Here is a 15,067-nt window from a genome sequence, read left to right as displayed (position 1 = left end):
GATGAGATTCTCTGCATTTTCAGAGACAGATATGATTCACTTTTGCTGGTTCTAGTTCTGTGCAGAAATGTGTCTATTAGATGCACTGACTTCTTGCATTGACAAATTCACCCGTACGTTCCAATTAGTTATGTATTAGGAGATTGAGTAATTAACTGTGGTGGCTTAATACTTTTGCAATCTAACACATCAATTTCGTTTGGTCCACCTTTTTTTCCTTGCGTTTTGGTTGTCCCAGTCTCCTTTCCCTGGTGATGACGAGGAGGAAGTCTTTGACAGCATTGTCAATGATGAAGTCCGCTACCCACGATTCCTCTCAACGGAAGCCATTGCCATCATGAGACGGGTGAGCTGGAAAGGGTGCTCTCATGCACAACGAAGCGAGGGCGCTGTAACTGTCAATCTTACTCGTACAGAGTGTGTTGCGCACTCACGATCAGCGAATGTTGAAGAATGCATTCTATTTCAAGCGGATGTTCACAGCTTGTTTGCGAGGACTCGCATTGGTTCAGTTGGCGAAATCTGTAGTTTTTTATTATTATGCCTTGATGCGGTTCCCTTGTCATGGATTATTTGTGTACAAAATGCAGTGTGTCTTTTTTTTCTGTGCATCTTTTGCTATCTAATGTTCCGCTAGAACACAAAACATGTTTCTTTTTGTTTAGGACCATGCTGAGTGTTGTGTTTTTTTCTTTCCTATGACAGTTACTGAGGCGTAACCCAGAGAGACGACTGGGCTCAAGCAGGAGAGATGCTGAAGACGTCAAGAAACAGGCTTTCTTCAGAGTAAGCGCTCCGTTTTGGCACGAGGTTGAATGATTTCCCCCCCCCCGCAGCTTTTCAGAGCCCCATCCTTGTCACCTTGGCAGTGTTGTAAAAATGCTGCAGTTGGATGCTGTCCATCTGCAGCCTGTATAGCTCCCATATTGCCTGCAATGCTATTGTCTGCTGTTGGCAAATGCAAACGGAAATGTCTCCTTTTATTGTTATCACAGTTTGCTTCCATATACCCTGTTACTTTTAACAAGGGCCGAGAATTTATGCAGTGGTTAATAGTAGTGCTTAATATTTAAGATTTCGATAAGTGCAAGAGATTTTTGTGACACTCAGTGAATTATTCTTTTGTGTTTTGACTTGTGGCTAGCCATACTTTTACCAGCCACTCACTGGCAGGCAAAAGCACGATGGTGACATAAGACAAACAGACCCTTTATCTTGAAATTGTTGAATTGTCCAAAAAACAACAACAAAATGGCCTTCATAGTAAGTGAGTTGAACGTACAGTTCCATATTCTCTGTACACTTTAGTCAATTGCATACAGTCCAAATTATGAGTGGTTGTCTTGTTGAATTGTATTTACTCTTTTCAAAACAGCTGAAAAAAGTGTATTTTTTATGGACTGATAATGTCAGTCAAAATCAAACTTTTTAAAATTTCTGTTGGATGCTGAATTTCTTATTTACCTGTTAATGGTACCGTTGATCTGTTTATGTAATTTCAGAATGTGCAATGGGAGGAGCTTCTGATGCGAAAAACGCAGCCACCATTTGTTCCAAACATAGTAAGTGCCTTGCCAACAGCCATAAATGGCACACTTGCAGCCAAGCGATCCCTATTGTCGTTATGATGAAGTTTTTCTGGTAATGGAACCAACACTTCCTCACAAGCACCCTTGGCATTGTAGCTCGCGAGCCTTTAGAAGCCTGTAGAGAGGAGACAATGAGAAGGAGTTACAGTTTTACAGATGGGGGAAAAACCCCAGAGGAATATTCTGGTTAGAGCCCACAGAGTCAGGGACTGAAAATCCAATCCATATTTGGACCGGTTGGCAATATAACCCAGGCCGCACAGGTAGAAGGCAAGGATAGAACCACCATGCTAACCTGATCTCTCCCTGACTATTAATACATCCTCGGATCACTGTTGGAGCCAGCCCCCCTCCCCCGCGACTGGTGGGCCTCTTACCGGTTTCTCTCTCATGTCTCCATGCTAACTTTCATAATCTATTGAAATTTCCGAGTCACTGTTAGGGTGGTGTCAAGTTTACCATAGTCCCGGTCATCGTACATGCTCGAACCCAGGCCTGCATTCACTGCACGCCAAGAAATCATACACTGCTGTTGGAAGCATTCATCCAGGTCATGCTGGCAATGAATTGGATTGGACATTTCTCTTAGTATGTAGATAGAAGGGTCAACTTTCATAAGGAAAAGCAAAAGAACCAAAGAGATTAGGACCCTCAGAATTTGCCCTTGACGTAATGGTATTTTGTTTCTTGTAGTGCACGCAACATCGGGAGTCGACTGTAACTGTGTCTACCATGGCAACCGCATCCCTGTATTTAAATTGGCTAAATACTAGGACATTTGTTAAACTGCATGTACTTGGTGTAATGCATAGTGTGTAAACCTGTTGTAAACTTGGCTCGTGAATTCTGAAGTTTAAAGAAACGGGGCTAGATAGAAGCTGCTGGACAAGTAGTTGCATCCCTGAGGAGGATACTTTACTGCAACCATTTCACTCCAACATCAAGGTGTATATCATACCATAAAGATAGTATCGTCTGACAAATGTCACAAATTACCAGCTGAAGTGAAAATATTTGGATTGTGGTAAAAATGTCCTTTGTTCGATGGTCGTGTTCATTTGTTGCCTGATCTGTTCCCATGCAGGGCCACCCTGAAGATGTCAGCAATTTTGACGAAGAGTTCACCCGGGAACGCCCCGTCCTGACCCCGCCGACCCGCGACCCCCGCACAATCACGGAGGATGAACAGAACTATTTCAAGGCCTTTGACTACATAGCCGACTGGTGTTGAGGTTTGGCTGCGGCGCCCGTGCACCCACAGCACTTTCCTGGCAGAATTAAAGCGTTGCCCGGACAACATGGTACACGGGGAATCGAACCATCGCGTTGTTGCGCTGGAGTTTCCATGAGGCCCACCTTTGCGTTATGGCAATTTCAAAGGCTGCCCTCCGTTGCCAAAATAACGCCAGTCTGCAACTACCCTGAGGCCAAATTATTGTGTGGTCAATTGACATGTGCATCTCACGTTACACACACACTGCCCTTCAGAGGATGCATAAAACGCTTATTTCTCTCTGTAGCATTTACGGAAAATATCATGACTCTGCAGTGTTCTCAACAAAGTGAAATCAGTGTTCTTTCTCAGAAGCTGCCATCCTGTTTTCATAGCACAGTGTTGCTCTCTTTTCAGGGGCCAACAAGATCACCTAGCTTTATCCATCATCGAAACTATGTCTCAGAGTCTCAGAATCTAAAGGCTTGCCCAGCACCATACGCAGGCAGACAATTAAATGAAAGCTTCCTACATGTTAAGGAGTCCACATTCGATTGTGTACATTTGGACAGCGTCTGTGATAAACAACATTCTCCGGAGAACTCTAGTAGTTCCACTGTTGTGTGTGAATCAGTATTTTTGGGGGGCAGCCCTAGTCATATCTCCAAAACACTTAACGTGAAGCGAAACTGTCGACAACGCCTCGCCATGAGAAAGTCGAAATGCTGCGGTTATTAGGATTGTGCAGTGTCAGTCCCTTTCAGTTCTGGAAGCCTTTGATGTGGTGGGATCATACCGTCTCGATCAAGATTATTCGGTGTTTTCTGTTGAAGGCAAACGTGAGCAGGATGTTGCAAGATGCTGGAAACGTTCAGCGTTACACATAAAGGACCCCTGAACAGTTTTTACAGAAGACCATTTGAATATGGCAGAAGATTTTGAATAAACCAATTTTCTTTTTCTGTGTGAGCCTTAGGGAAGGCAAGTTTGAATAATTTACTACAGAATCCCCGATTTGTAAATCAAATGGTATGCCGTTTCATTTATGGGCATTAGTTTCATAGGTCTAGGCATAGTTAGTCCGTGTTACTTAGCTGGGTCAAAGGTTAAATGTCACTCAGAGGTCACCAGCAGACAAGTCAGACAAAGGGTCAAGGGAAAAAAGGTTTTTCGAACCTAACTCTTATTCAAAAGCTGTTATTAATGTACCAGTGACTAAATTTGTTGGCTCTGCTTAAGGAAATGTATACCAGAAATATGTGAATTGATCCTGCAGTGTGTGTTTTCCTGAAGGGTCCGATGGGATAAAACAGCAATATAAACCAGTCTTGTCCACAGATACTGTGATGTGGAAAGGAGTATATTCACGACAGGTAATATTCCTTAATGTTAATCATGTCTTTTTTGGTACCATCTGCAGGGATAAACTGAATTCTCTGTTGAGGAAACTGTGTGTACATCATGGTAACATTTGTGTCTCTTGACCTTTAACCCTTACCCTCCAGCAATAGTGGTGACCTTGTCCTGTGTACATCTACCTGTAAATTAACATCAATTTGAAACTAATCCACTTTGTACATAGTACATTTGTGAGTTTATATTGATTGTATTCAGATGTGCTGATATTGATAAATGTCTTTTTTAAATGGTGCGATGTAAACATCACAAAGAAGGGTGTGTATTCATAGTTTAGGTATATGTGTGGGTTACGGATCCACATTCTACTTAAGAGCCTGAGAATTGTGAAGCACTATTCATAGAGTCCAGTGGTGCAATCATTGGTGGGAACTGTTCTACATTTTTGGAGCAGTTTTTTGGCTGTATACATGTGTCAATTATGGGGTAGGAGGCCTGTTCCACGATGAATTGTTCGATGTTGTTGATATTTTTTTTGTGTTTTTAGTTGATATAATCTTGAAAGTCCTTTTGATAAAGTGTCCAACGTTGTAAGTCCCGTTGAACTAGTCTGCATCTCACTTGGAATGGTGTGGAAAGTTTGCCAATGAAATGTGTATTTTAATCAATGGATAAATTACATGTACATGTACATGTAAAGATTGAGCTTTTATATGCAAAACTAGTGTGTGAAACAACATTTGCAAGAAGACAGGAAAAGTACGGCACTTATAGTGCTCTTTAAGTCTGATACCCTTATGCAGATGAGCATGTTAATATGTTAAGAGTGAAGCAGGGTGCTATACCGATTCCCAGCCCAAGAGTTACCATATTAAGGGATGTAGTCTGCTGCAGTGTACCACTGTCAGGTGGCTAAGAATGGCCAACCTGGATCAGGGCTTCTGGCTGCATCCAAAAATACTCACACTCTCAATTAAAATGGATGAATCCATTACTCGTGGAATGTGTTACTGCTAGCCAGTTTATATGAGGCCAGCCCTGGATCTGTGTAACAACAGCAGCAGGAGTGTTGTCTTCTTCAACTGTCTCTGGCTGTGACAGTAAGTCTAGTGTTCAGTGACTCATTATTGAGATTTGGCATGGCCACAAGGTCTGACTGCCTGTACCCCCCCTTCAGATTGTCTCGTACAGGATGGATAAAATGAAAGTGAGTTGAACCAAACTATTGCGGTGAGTCTATCCCAGTGGTATATAGATGCAGGTATCTGCTCGTGGGTCAGATCTTTCCCCGGGATTAATTTTTATCTGAGAAAGAAATTGCACCAAATTTGTCAGTGTATGTGTATAGAAGTACCCGAGAATAATTCCACTCTCCCCAGTGTCCAATATAAAGTGATCCCACAGACTCCCCGTGTGATTATTACCTCAAAGTTTGTAAAAATCTGTTGAATTTACTGGCAAGAGTTGGTATATAATCCATGTAGTATTGGTGGAGGTTAAAGTTTTAATTTGCAGATTGAACTGCATTCATTCAGACAAGATTTCTGTAAGATTTTTTATGACTTCATCACTGTGTGGAGTCTTTTTTTCATTGAACTCTTGAATGATCCCCACCGAAGAACATACGTAGATTTAGCTTGCAAGAGGAACATGCAGAGTATGGATTTCTTTCCTCCAGTGAGTAATCTTTCCTGATTTTTTTTTTACCCTCCTTTTGTGGCATATTTGGTTTTACTTTTGCATGGATTAAGAACAGCGTTTATTTCATTGATACCCCTTCTCTCCTGAACACCCACATAACATTGACTGTGGCTTTCTTCTTAACCTCAAGTCTTGTAGGTTCGTAAAATTCTTCCAGACTTTGGGGAGAACCTGGCATGATTAAGGAAGGCACAGTTTGGCAGCCATTTATTCTGTAAGATTCCTTGCATGAAATACCCCAACAGTTCATGTTGAGCTAATTCCTCCAAGAAGTGGACATATTAAGAAAACTCGAACATTGCTATCCTGACACTTTTTTCCCCTTTGGCGATATACTGTTCCCGCCAACATCAGATTGTCGGAAACGTAAAAAGGTTTATCGTTTGAGGAGCCGTAAATCCTTTGCTTTATTAAGCTGTTCATTGACTGGTGCACAGTATGCCTACTTTGCATTTGAACAAGAGGAGAGGCTGCTCTGAAGTTTCTGTGATAATGAAAGCTTGCATTTTGACAGACCTCATTCTTTTTGTATATATTAGTATTATCTCCGTGATCAGCTTCATACACTGTCCCGTTGTGCTTGGTATATGAACCGTTGTACAATAAAACAGTATTTTTGTTGAAAGGCTTGTACACCCTTGATATGGAAGTTTCTTCGTCAGGAAGATCTGCCATTACCCTAATCGCGCCCGCATTTGCCACTTCTTGGCAAGAGGAGGCAAAGTTGTCATGAATTTATAGAAACAAGGGTAGGCCTAAACGACTATTCTGTCTGCTTGGTCAAAAAGAAGTTTGTGGCATCAAAGCGTTTGAATGGTGCGTATTCTGGGTTTACACACATTCATTTCTTTTGTATTACGTGAGAACACGAAGAATAAATTATGGTAAAAGCCAATAAAAATTCAGAGGTAATCCCAAAACGTGGAGGTTTTATTTCCCTGAAAAAATTGGGGCAGTGTGCCAGCCCAAATCAAATAGCTCATTGCATACCTATACTGCCAAAGATTTCCCTTAAAAAATACAGTGCTCCGTGAAGGAACAAAATGTTTCCATCAAGGTGAACGGATAAGGAACAGTAGATTCGTGCAGTGAGTGTGCACACGGTGAACCCGCGCTCATTCACTACGAGGATCTTTAGTACCAGACTTTCAGCTACACCCCTCCCACGACTACTGTCCCGAAAACAAGGGAGTAGAATGTGTTTAATTCCTACTTGTACTTCCAGCTATGAGATGAACTTGATTCAGTGTCATTTATTGGCTGGTTATGTAAAATTTTACCCCCGGCCTTAATTATTTTCTTACCCAACACCAAATACATCATACAAGTACATATACATGTACGTGCATAAATAGACACAAATATGAATATCTTGACTCTCAAACCAATAAAAGTTCTATCCATACTAAACTTTTGAACGAGATTGCCAGTAAACTGAAAAATGACGTCTTACACTTTAAGTTTTTAACAGCCATAAAATGAAAGTAATTATTTTCTACAAGTTCAAATTTGCAGCTCTGCATTAAACAACATTTGATTTAAATAGAATTTCACAACTTGACTGTTCTGTATACATTTTTGTATTCAGGTTTTTCACTGTGTCAATTAAATTGAAGACATATGAAAGCAGACAATCATCTTGATTTAAACATTGATATCTTAAAATCATTTACAATACATATAGCAGGCATATTTTTGGTTTGGTAAATAATTTTCATTGCACACAAGAACTATGGTACTGTGGTGAGGCAAGGTACCTCTTGCACTCTTAACAACTCAGTGCATGTTACTATGCACACCATATTCATAAATATGCAGGGCAGTTTATGTGAAAGATTCAAAACGTGATTTGGTCATCAATTACTTGCACATTCATGAATAAAATGGATTTTATGTACGTTCACACACCTAACGCTAATGAGCTAATACTTGTGTCACATTACAAATTCATTTCTAATATCTAAGTTTGATAATCCAAAAATATTATTACCCAAACCCAGACAAGTACATTTATGTCTCTCACTGTCATCTAACACAAGGCTATTTCTGCAACTGAAAAAAACCCAAAAGCTGAGGAAAAACCAAAACAAAAATCAAATTCTGCAATATTTTCCGAACCAAATCTCGGAATGGATCACTCTACATGACATGTCCGAGTTCAGTACTTTCTATTGAAACTCTTTTGTATTCAGTTTCACACAAATCAACCTAAACCACTTCAGGCTGCTATTATGGAAACGTACCTAATCGTATACATGTAAAGGTATGTCAATATCTTTAAATGGCACAAAAACATCACAAAATGGTTTGTCATTCGCTTAGTTTCTCTGTGAGGAGTACTCTACTGAGTAGGTTACCACTGTATAAAATTCTAATCCTGAAAAAGAGTTTCAAACAAAACTAAAAGCAAATAAGGAACCGTACACCTCCATGTGTACTGCTGGTACATATACATTTCTAGTGTGGACATACCTTATTCTCATACATTTAGAAAAAAAAAAGCTAAAAAAGCCACTTCTCTTGCACTGTCCACACTTATTAAGCTTGATTTTTTTTCTTCACTTTTCTTCATTTTGCCCTCATAATCCTAGCCCCCAAATGCCTGATTCTCACGGAGGGGAAATCTCAAGTGGCTTAGTCCACACAAGTTTTACACACCCTCCATTACGTGAACCCATTTTGATCTTTGGCCCACAAAGGGTCTATGAAACAAACTCACACACTCTTGTTCCATAGTTGTGAGGGCGTACACTCGATGTGTCACCTATTTTGTGGGGACCGAAAAAGTTGTGGGGACACAGACATGTCCTCACAGCTCGGTCCAAATTGGCTTAACAAGACAAATTGTCCCCCTTAACACGGTGAATGCTTACCCACTGTAGCACACAGAAGAGTTTGACATAAAGACATCACAGAACACTTCAGGAGTTGCATACAAATATTTTATATTGGACACGAGAGTGTGTCTTTCCGTGGGGAGGTGAACCTGTAGATCTGGAAGAGTGTACTGGGTGCAGGAGGTTCAGGGGTAGGGGATTTACACAGGTACTGCTGTGAAACCATCCGTAGAGTCAGGGGGTCCTGAAGACAGAAGAACAATCAGGACATTTGTTTTAATATTCATCTCCTTGAATTTCACAGCCACTCTCTGCTCTCTTTAAGCTCTGGATGGCAGCTTGATATAGTGCTAACCTCAATTGTTCTTTGGCGTGAAGGTTTGCTCAATTCAAATGAACTACTGTTAACCTAGCATTCATCCTCTCAAAGCGCCTGACTAAGTTGCATGGAAATAAAATCAATTTTTTTTTCCCACAAGGGGCACAGTGAGGAGGTGTCCACTTTCATGGTAGCTTGTGTAAAAAGTGGCACCCCACCCCCCCCAAAAAATATGAACAAATACACTGTATGTATTTTACTAAAACATTGACTGCTGCGCATAATTTCAAAGGGGGCATTCCCATGTGCCAAGCATTGATCGCATGCGCGCACAGGTACATGTACAGGTACCAATTAGATGCCTATTAATAGATACCTATTTCATAGGTATGTCCTCAACACTGCCAGCAGCATATTTGTTGTGATCTTTGGTGATGCCAGTGTATTAAATTAATAGCCATTCAAAATACAAGACAGACCCCAACCACCTGTGGCATTCACTCCTGATCTCAACCCTATCTGAATCTGCCAGAACTTAACACCATGCAATAACTCGGGGTTTCATTCCTAGGCTGTGCCCAAATTTGTCTGCGGCTGGGCACGAGTCCAGCTGCCGGCTCAAGGCCAATGAGGGAAAGTTTGTCCCAGTAGAGGGAGGTGTTTTATTTCAGCAGATACTGAAGAGTAATGATGAGGAGGCAGGGAAATCTAAGACCAAAATGGAGTTCTAGACATGCTTAAAACAGGATCGATGACAAACAATGAAACCCTTTCAAACCTGAGCAATGATAGCATGTATAGGTCATTCCATGAGGTTGGGGCACAATTTGTTACGGTGCCCACCATTACATGGGTTCTGTAAAAATGAACAGCTATCTCCCAGCATGTGGGTTCCAAATTATACATCCAGCAAGGCCGATTATAGATGTGTGTGTTATTTTTACAGAGTAAACAATCTATTCTACAGGTCATGACAGGTGGTAAAAGTTATCCAGGTAACAAGGACACCGTCACAAATTGTTCCCCAAACCTCAAGGAATAGCCCGGGGACATACATGTAAAAAAGGGAACATCCAAATGCAAAAGAATTGAATTCCAGGTGGGAGATGCAACTTACTTGGTTTCAAGTGATAGAAAATTCCACCTGAGATGCTTTATTTTGTATCAAAATGAGAAAGTTTTGTTATTGTTCATGAGAAGGTATCATGGATCAAGTGCACAACGTAAGGGTCAACTTACTCACATACACGTACATGTACTTAACTTTCCAACATTTGCAGAGAGAAGCGAAGAAATTCTACCAGCATGTATAAAATATGAGGCCACAGCACCAAGACAATATAGGCAGTGCCATTTTTTACTGTCACGGGCCCAATTAGGAACTAAAACATTTGGGAGCTCCTTGGTAAGTTATTCTAGAACTAAAATGTAACACAATGGTCTATTTAACCATAGTTAGAAATTAGAAATGAGGTTCGCTACTTCTGTTTCAGTCTAGCATGAAGCCTAGTTCCTTTGTGCAAAATGACTGACACCTTTGTTAACCAACTTCTCTTAGCAATGTGAGTTTTTACAGACCAGTACTAATGTTGCATGTGACTGTGACTCGATGGCCGAGTCCTCAATCTCTGGAACCAAAGTGCACAAACAATAGACATGTAAGCATGCACAGTGTTTTGGGACAGTGTTCAACAGACAGATTGGGGAACACTGTTGGGAAAGGAGACCACATTTTCATGGGATGGTAAAGAAATACCCACACGCCCCTCAAGATCGAACCTTGAACTTGGGCATGTCCAAACTTTACTTGGCTATGGCCAGAAACAACTCATGTCTATAGCGCAGGGATGTAGCCACTTGCCAGTGGGCAAGCGGCTTCTACAAGGGTGTCATTTCTAGCCATGACCAAGCGGATCAGGCGTGGCTGACTTTGGCCATGTTACGCAGCCCTGGTCAACCTACACACTCCCCCCTTGGACCAATTTAGTCGAAGACATCACCTGTGCTCGGACTGGGCCTCATCTCCTCTTCTTCGTTGAGTTCGTCGTGGTAGGCGTGGTCTTCCTCCTCCTCTTCCCTGCCCAGCCGCTGGTGGGTCGGCTGGGTGACCTTGAAGCCGTTAAAGGCAAACTTGGCTCCGTCCCTGATCAGCTCCGGCAGGTCCAGCCAGAAATCTCGGTTGGGCGGGACAGACTCGTTGAGTGGCCTGTTTTGCACAAAGACGAGCACCAGAGTACCTAGGGAGATGATATAACCCCCAAAGATGAGTGCCTCCATGCATGCCTTGGTGCCTTTCATTGGCCGACCAAAATCTTGTGCTATGTCAATATATACCTGAACCAACTCATTCTTTAAATTCTTTAAAATACAAGGTTCCTGTTATAACAAGGTACTGGACTAGCCATTTGCAAAGTCTGAGGGATCTCTTATTAAAAAGGTTAAACTCTACATGTACCTTCATTCACGCTAAGATTTACTTCAATGTCCTGTGCTCAGTAGCAGCATACAAATGCATCAAGGTACATGTATCTTTGGTGTTTGCTACACATAATGAAAGACCTACCTCCGACGAAGTAAACGATGAAAGATAAACTGAAGATGATGCAGAGGATGCTCCCTGTGCTCAAGCTTGAGGGTTTGATAAGGCAGGCGTGGGGGGAACGAAGGTTAAAGGCAGCCGCGTTACTGGTCACCTTCGCGTACTCCATCATGGTGGTATCAGCATGGGGGGTGCAGACTAAATTAACTTCCATGGTGAACGGTTGGAATATGTCCTCTGCGAGGGGGAAACAGGCAATACAAGAAAATGTGATCCCTGACCAGATTTTGATTCGAAGCTCAGGGCAATATTTTGTGACTTTCACAAAAAAAAAGGCCACAATGCCCAGAATTGGCAGAAAGTCTCAGATTTGTAATTTCTCACTTTCTGTTTTACACGTAAGTTCATCCCAACCCTCAAGCTCCAGCCTACTTTGGCTAGACCCTGCCAGTCACATCAGCCTACATCATTTGTCCAAGAGGCTCGCCTGCTCATACCAGTGTAACAAGATCCAACAGGTCATCTCTCCCTAAGGCCACCCAGCCTGGGAGTCTGTGGTTGCCAGTCACCACAAGATCCAGCAGGTCATCTCTCCCCAAGGCCAAACAGCCTGGGAGTCTGTGGTTGCCAGTCACAAGATCCAATAGTGGCATTATCCAATGGGACTATCTGTAGCTTTCATTGTCTCAACATGCCCAGTTTGTTAAGCTACCTGTACCTGATGTACTGTTAATTGCTCAGAGCATCAAAGTGCATCAAACTTCAGGCCCATTTAAGGTAAAATCAAACAAGTACTGACTTCATTTTTAAGTCTAGGGGACAGCATATATCCAGCACACGCCCAACATACAGTTGTCATAAAGTACATGATCTACAGTATGATCATATATCTGCCCATTACAGAAATAGAAAACATTTAGTTCGTGGGAAGTAATTCAAAATAACAGCTTTAAATACGTAACCATTTCAAAAACATAAATTTAATTTTACCCCATTAATTGTGACCGCAAAATGAATAAAAAGGTCCTGCATATCCCCACCCACAAAAAATCCCCTTAGGCCATTCATACTCCTAGACTGATTGAATGACGTCATCGCCAGAACGATGTATGTGCAGGGTTCATGTACACAGCGCACAGTACATGCAGTATTGCATGCAATAGGCCACGTTATGTTTGATTTAGCTTGGCCCGCAGGCACACTGCCTTTTGTTTTTGATATATGGTTATGTAAAGCAAAGTCATGCACGTTTGACTAATACTCAATGTAATCGTGTGATCACGATGATCGAATGATCATCATGCCCAACATCAGTAGCATACCATTGGTATAGTGCACTGTCATCTGTGAAGAACTAGGGTTAAAATGGAACTCTGCTGTGAAGTGCCGAGCAACGGTGAAATATCTGGTTTTACGTTCTGCTGCTGATACATCCATCTGGCACCCAGCAACATTTTTACACTGTGTTTCCTTCCCGCTGACCGGATCATTGATAGTGAATGGTACACAGGGATCGTAAGCAAACTTTTCGGAGCCATTGCGGCCGGCAATGCTGCGAAAATACGGGTTTGGGTGATCAGAAAGCGGCGAGAGGTCATAGCGCCCACTGTTGTCCGACATGGCACAGGAACAATAGCTCTTTTCATCAAGAACACAATGTGTCGGGCCGTCAGACGACGAGCATAACGTGATAACGGCCAGCAACGACAACGAAATCACCAAATCTGCTCTCTTGAAGAAGCTCATGCTTGCTGCGTTGAACTAAGATACTTCCTGCCTGGCCAAAACGGCCTTTAACGCAGTATTTTGAGGAGAAATCGACAGAAACTCACTTCAAATTGTGACTATGAGATTCATAATGGGAGAGCACATTTACGTAGGCCTACATTATATGAACGTCCAGGTCTCAGACGGACGTTCAAACAATACAGTAGACTGGTTCCCTTCCCCAATATAGCCTGAAAGCAAAGGGTACAGTGCCCATTCAAGGAAAATTCTCCGCCAGGCGGAGGCGCACAAAAAGTACCCCTTACAGATTCTTTCGAAAAGAGGGGTCTGGGCCAAGAAATGGTGGGATTGTGTCAGCATGGCCCAGAATCATCTTTGTAGATTTAGGGGCACCCATCTGGGGGTAATGCAGACAAACATGTGATTGAAGATTTGTCAGAAGAGCCCCAGAAGGTGAGGGATGTCATTTGAAAAAATGGCCGCTGAGAAGACTTAGGGGTGCCGACCACTAATTCAAGTGAGAATTTCTGACCAGCTCATTAGCATTTCAAGTGCCCCACAGTATCTTTAGAAAAAGGAGATTGTTTGGCCCCCAAAATGGTGAGATTGTGTAAATTGTTGCTGGGATCAACTCCCTGGGTCTTTGAGCTTTCATATGAGAGCAGAGGGGCTAAAAACTACGGTTTAAAAATGGTTCTAAGTGCCACAGAAAGTGGAGGGTTGCCACTTGAAAAATGGCTGCAATCAGACTTTGGAAAAATCATCACTTTTTTTGGGGGGGGGTAATTTTGTTTTATGGGAACAATTAAAAATGTAATTGGTCAACCCACGAAAAATTGAAAGAAATTAAAAGATAAGTGACCAGACAAGAATTTCATTTGTGTTTCAGAAATCTCAGGAATGTCGGCGTGCATGCTATTGGGCCCTGAAGAGTGCTGATTTTACACTGTTTTCAATGGGGCTTGAACGTAGTGGACTGTACCCTTAGGAACATTCACTTGGGGGTGAGTTTGTTTAAGCGGATAATTAAAAAATTTATTGGTTAACCTACTAAAAATTGAAAATCAAATGAAATCTGAAAACATATATATTTTTTGAAAGGCCTCAGGGACTTCATCGGCCTGCCATGGGGCTTTAAAGGTGATTTTACACTATTTTCAATGGAGCTTGAATTAATTCAGTGCACCCTAATGGTGCACTACGCCAAATACGCGCCCATAGAAAACAGCGCAAAATCGGAACGAAATAGCGCCGCCTGTTGACTCTCATGAAGAGGTTGGCCTTCGTTTTTTCACTGGAAATTCAAGATTATGGCCAGAAGATCACTTTTCGTTTCAATTTCATGGGGGTTAGCCACGAATTTTTTTTATTCGCCTTTGAACGAAGATACCCCCGAAGATAAGCTCGTGCTTACGTGAAAACGAGATTGTACAACGTTAAGATTTACCGCAGTCGATGGGTTCCAGAATCTGTTGAGTTGACACCACGCAGTTTTCAGCAAAGGTTAGATAAAAGACTAGAGCCTTTCGTAATTTGAAATAGAATACTGCTTTAAGTTTATTGCTGATAAATTATACGACTGTGTTAAATATTCTGATCTGTTTTTATTTCGGCTTTTACCGACAGACTACCATAAATATTTCAAACCGTAAATGTTCATCTGCGTACGAGATCTGAGACTGCTTCATTGCACTGTTCTTCATGTATTTTAGATTTGATTAATGAATTTAATAAAATTAATGAACACTGAATTTTCCTTATAAGGCCAGTGGGCTGCCTCATGAC

At 41.8% G+C, this 15,067-nt stretch overlaps 2 protein-coding genes across 2 annotated transcripts in view; one reads left to right on the top strand and one right to left on the bottom strand.

The window, feature by feature from the left end:
* LOC110990255 (serine/threonine-protein kinase N2-like) overlaps positions 1–6,484 on the top strand; it is a 43,021-nt gene extending 36,537 nt beyond the window's left edge. The window contains exons 16-19 of the mRNA XM_022255146.2: positions 239–346; positions 706–786; positions 1,503–1,562; positions 2,674–6,484. Of these exons, the coding sequence (XP_022110838.1) occupies positions 239–346; positions 706–786; positions 1,503–1,562; positions 2,674–2,820 (396 nt within the window). The 3' untranslated portion in view covers positions 2,821–6,484. The remainder of the gene's footprint in view (positions 1–238; positions 347–705; positions 787–1,502; positions 1,563–2,673) is intronic.
* A 276-nt stretch (positions 6,485–6,760) lies between these two features.
* On the bottom strand, positions 6,761–13,451 carry LOC110990256 (uncharacterized). Its single transcript, XM_022255147.2, has 4 exons — positions 12,877–13,451; positions 11,579–11,791; positions 11,016–11,252; positions 6,761–8,940 (listed from the first exon to the last, which is right to left on the bottom strand). The coding sequence occupies exons 1-4, from the start codon at positions 13,298–13,300 to the stop codon at positions 8,897–8,899; spliced, it is 918 nt and encodes a 305-aa protein (XP_022110839.1). The 5' UTR covers positions 13,301–13,451; the 3' UTR covers positions 6,761–8,896.
* Between the last annotated feature and the right edge of the window lie 1,616 nt (positions 13,452–15,067).

This window comes from Acanthaster planci, linkage group LG11 (assembly GCF_054643075.1).
Source record: "Acanthaster planci isolate LZ-2023a linkage group LG11, COTS_SCS, whole genome shotgun sequence".
Lineage (NCBI taxonomy): Eukaryota > Metazoa > Echinodermata > Asteroidea > Valvatida > Acanthasteridae > Acanthaster > Acanthaster planci.
Note: the sequence above shows the minus strand (reverse complement) of the source record. Positions and strands in the feature narration are given on the sequence as shown.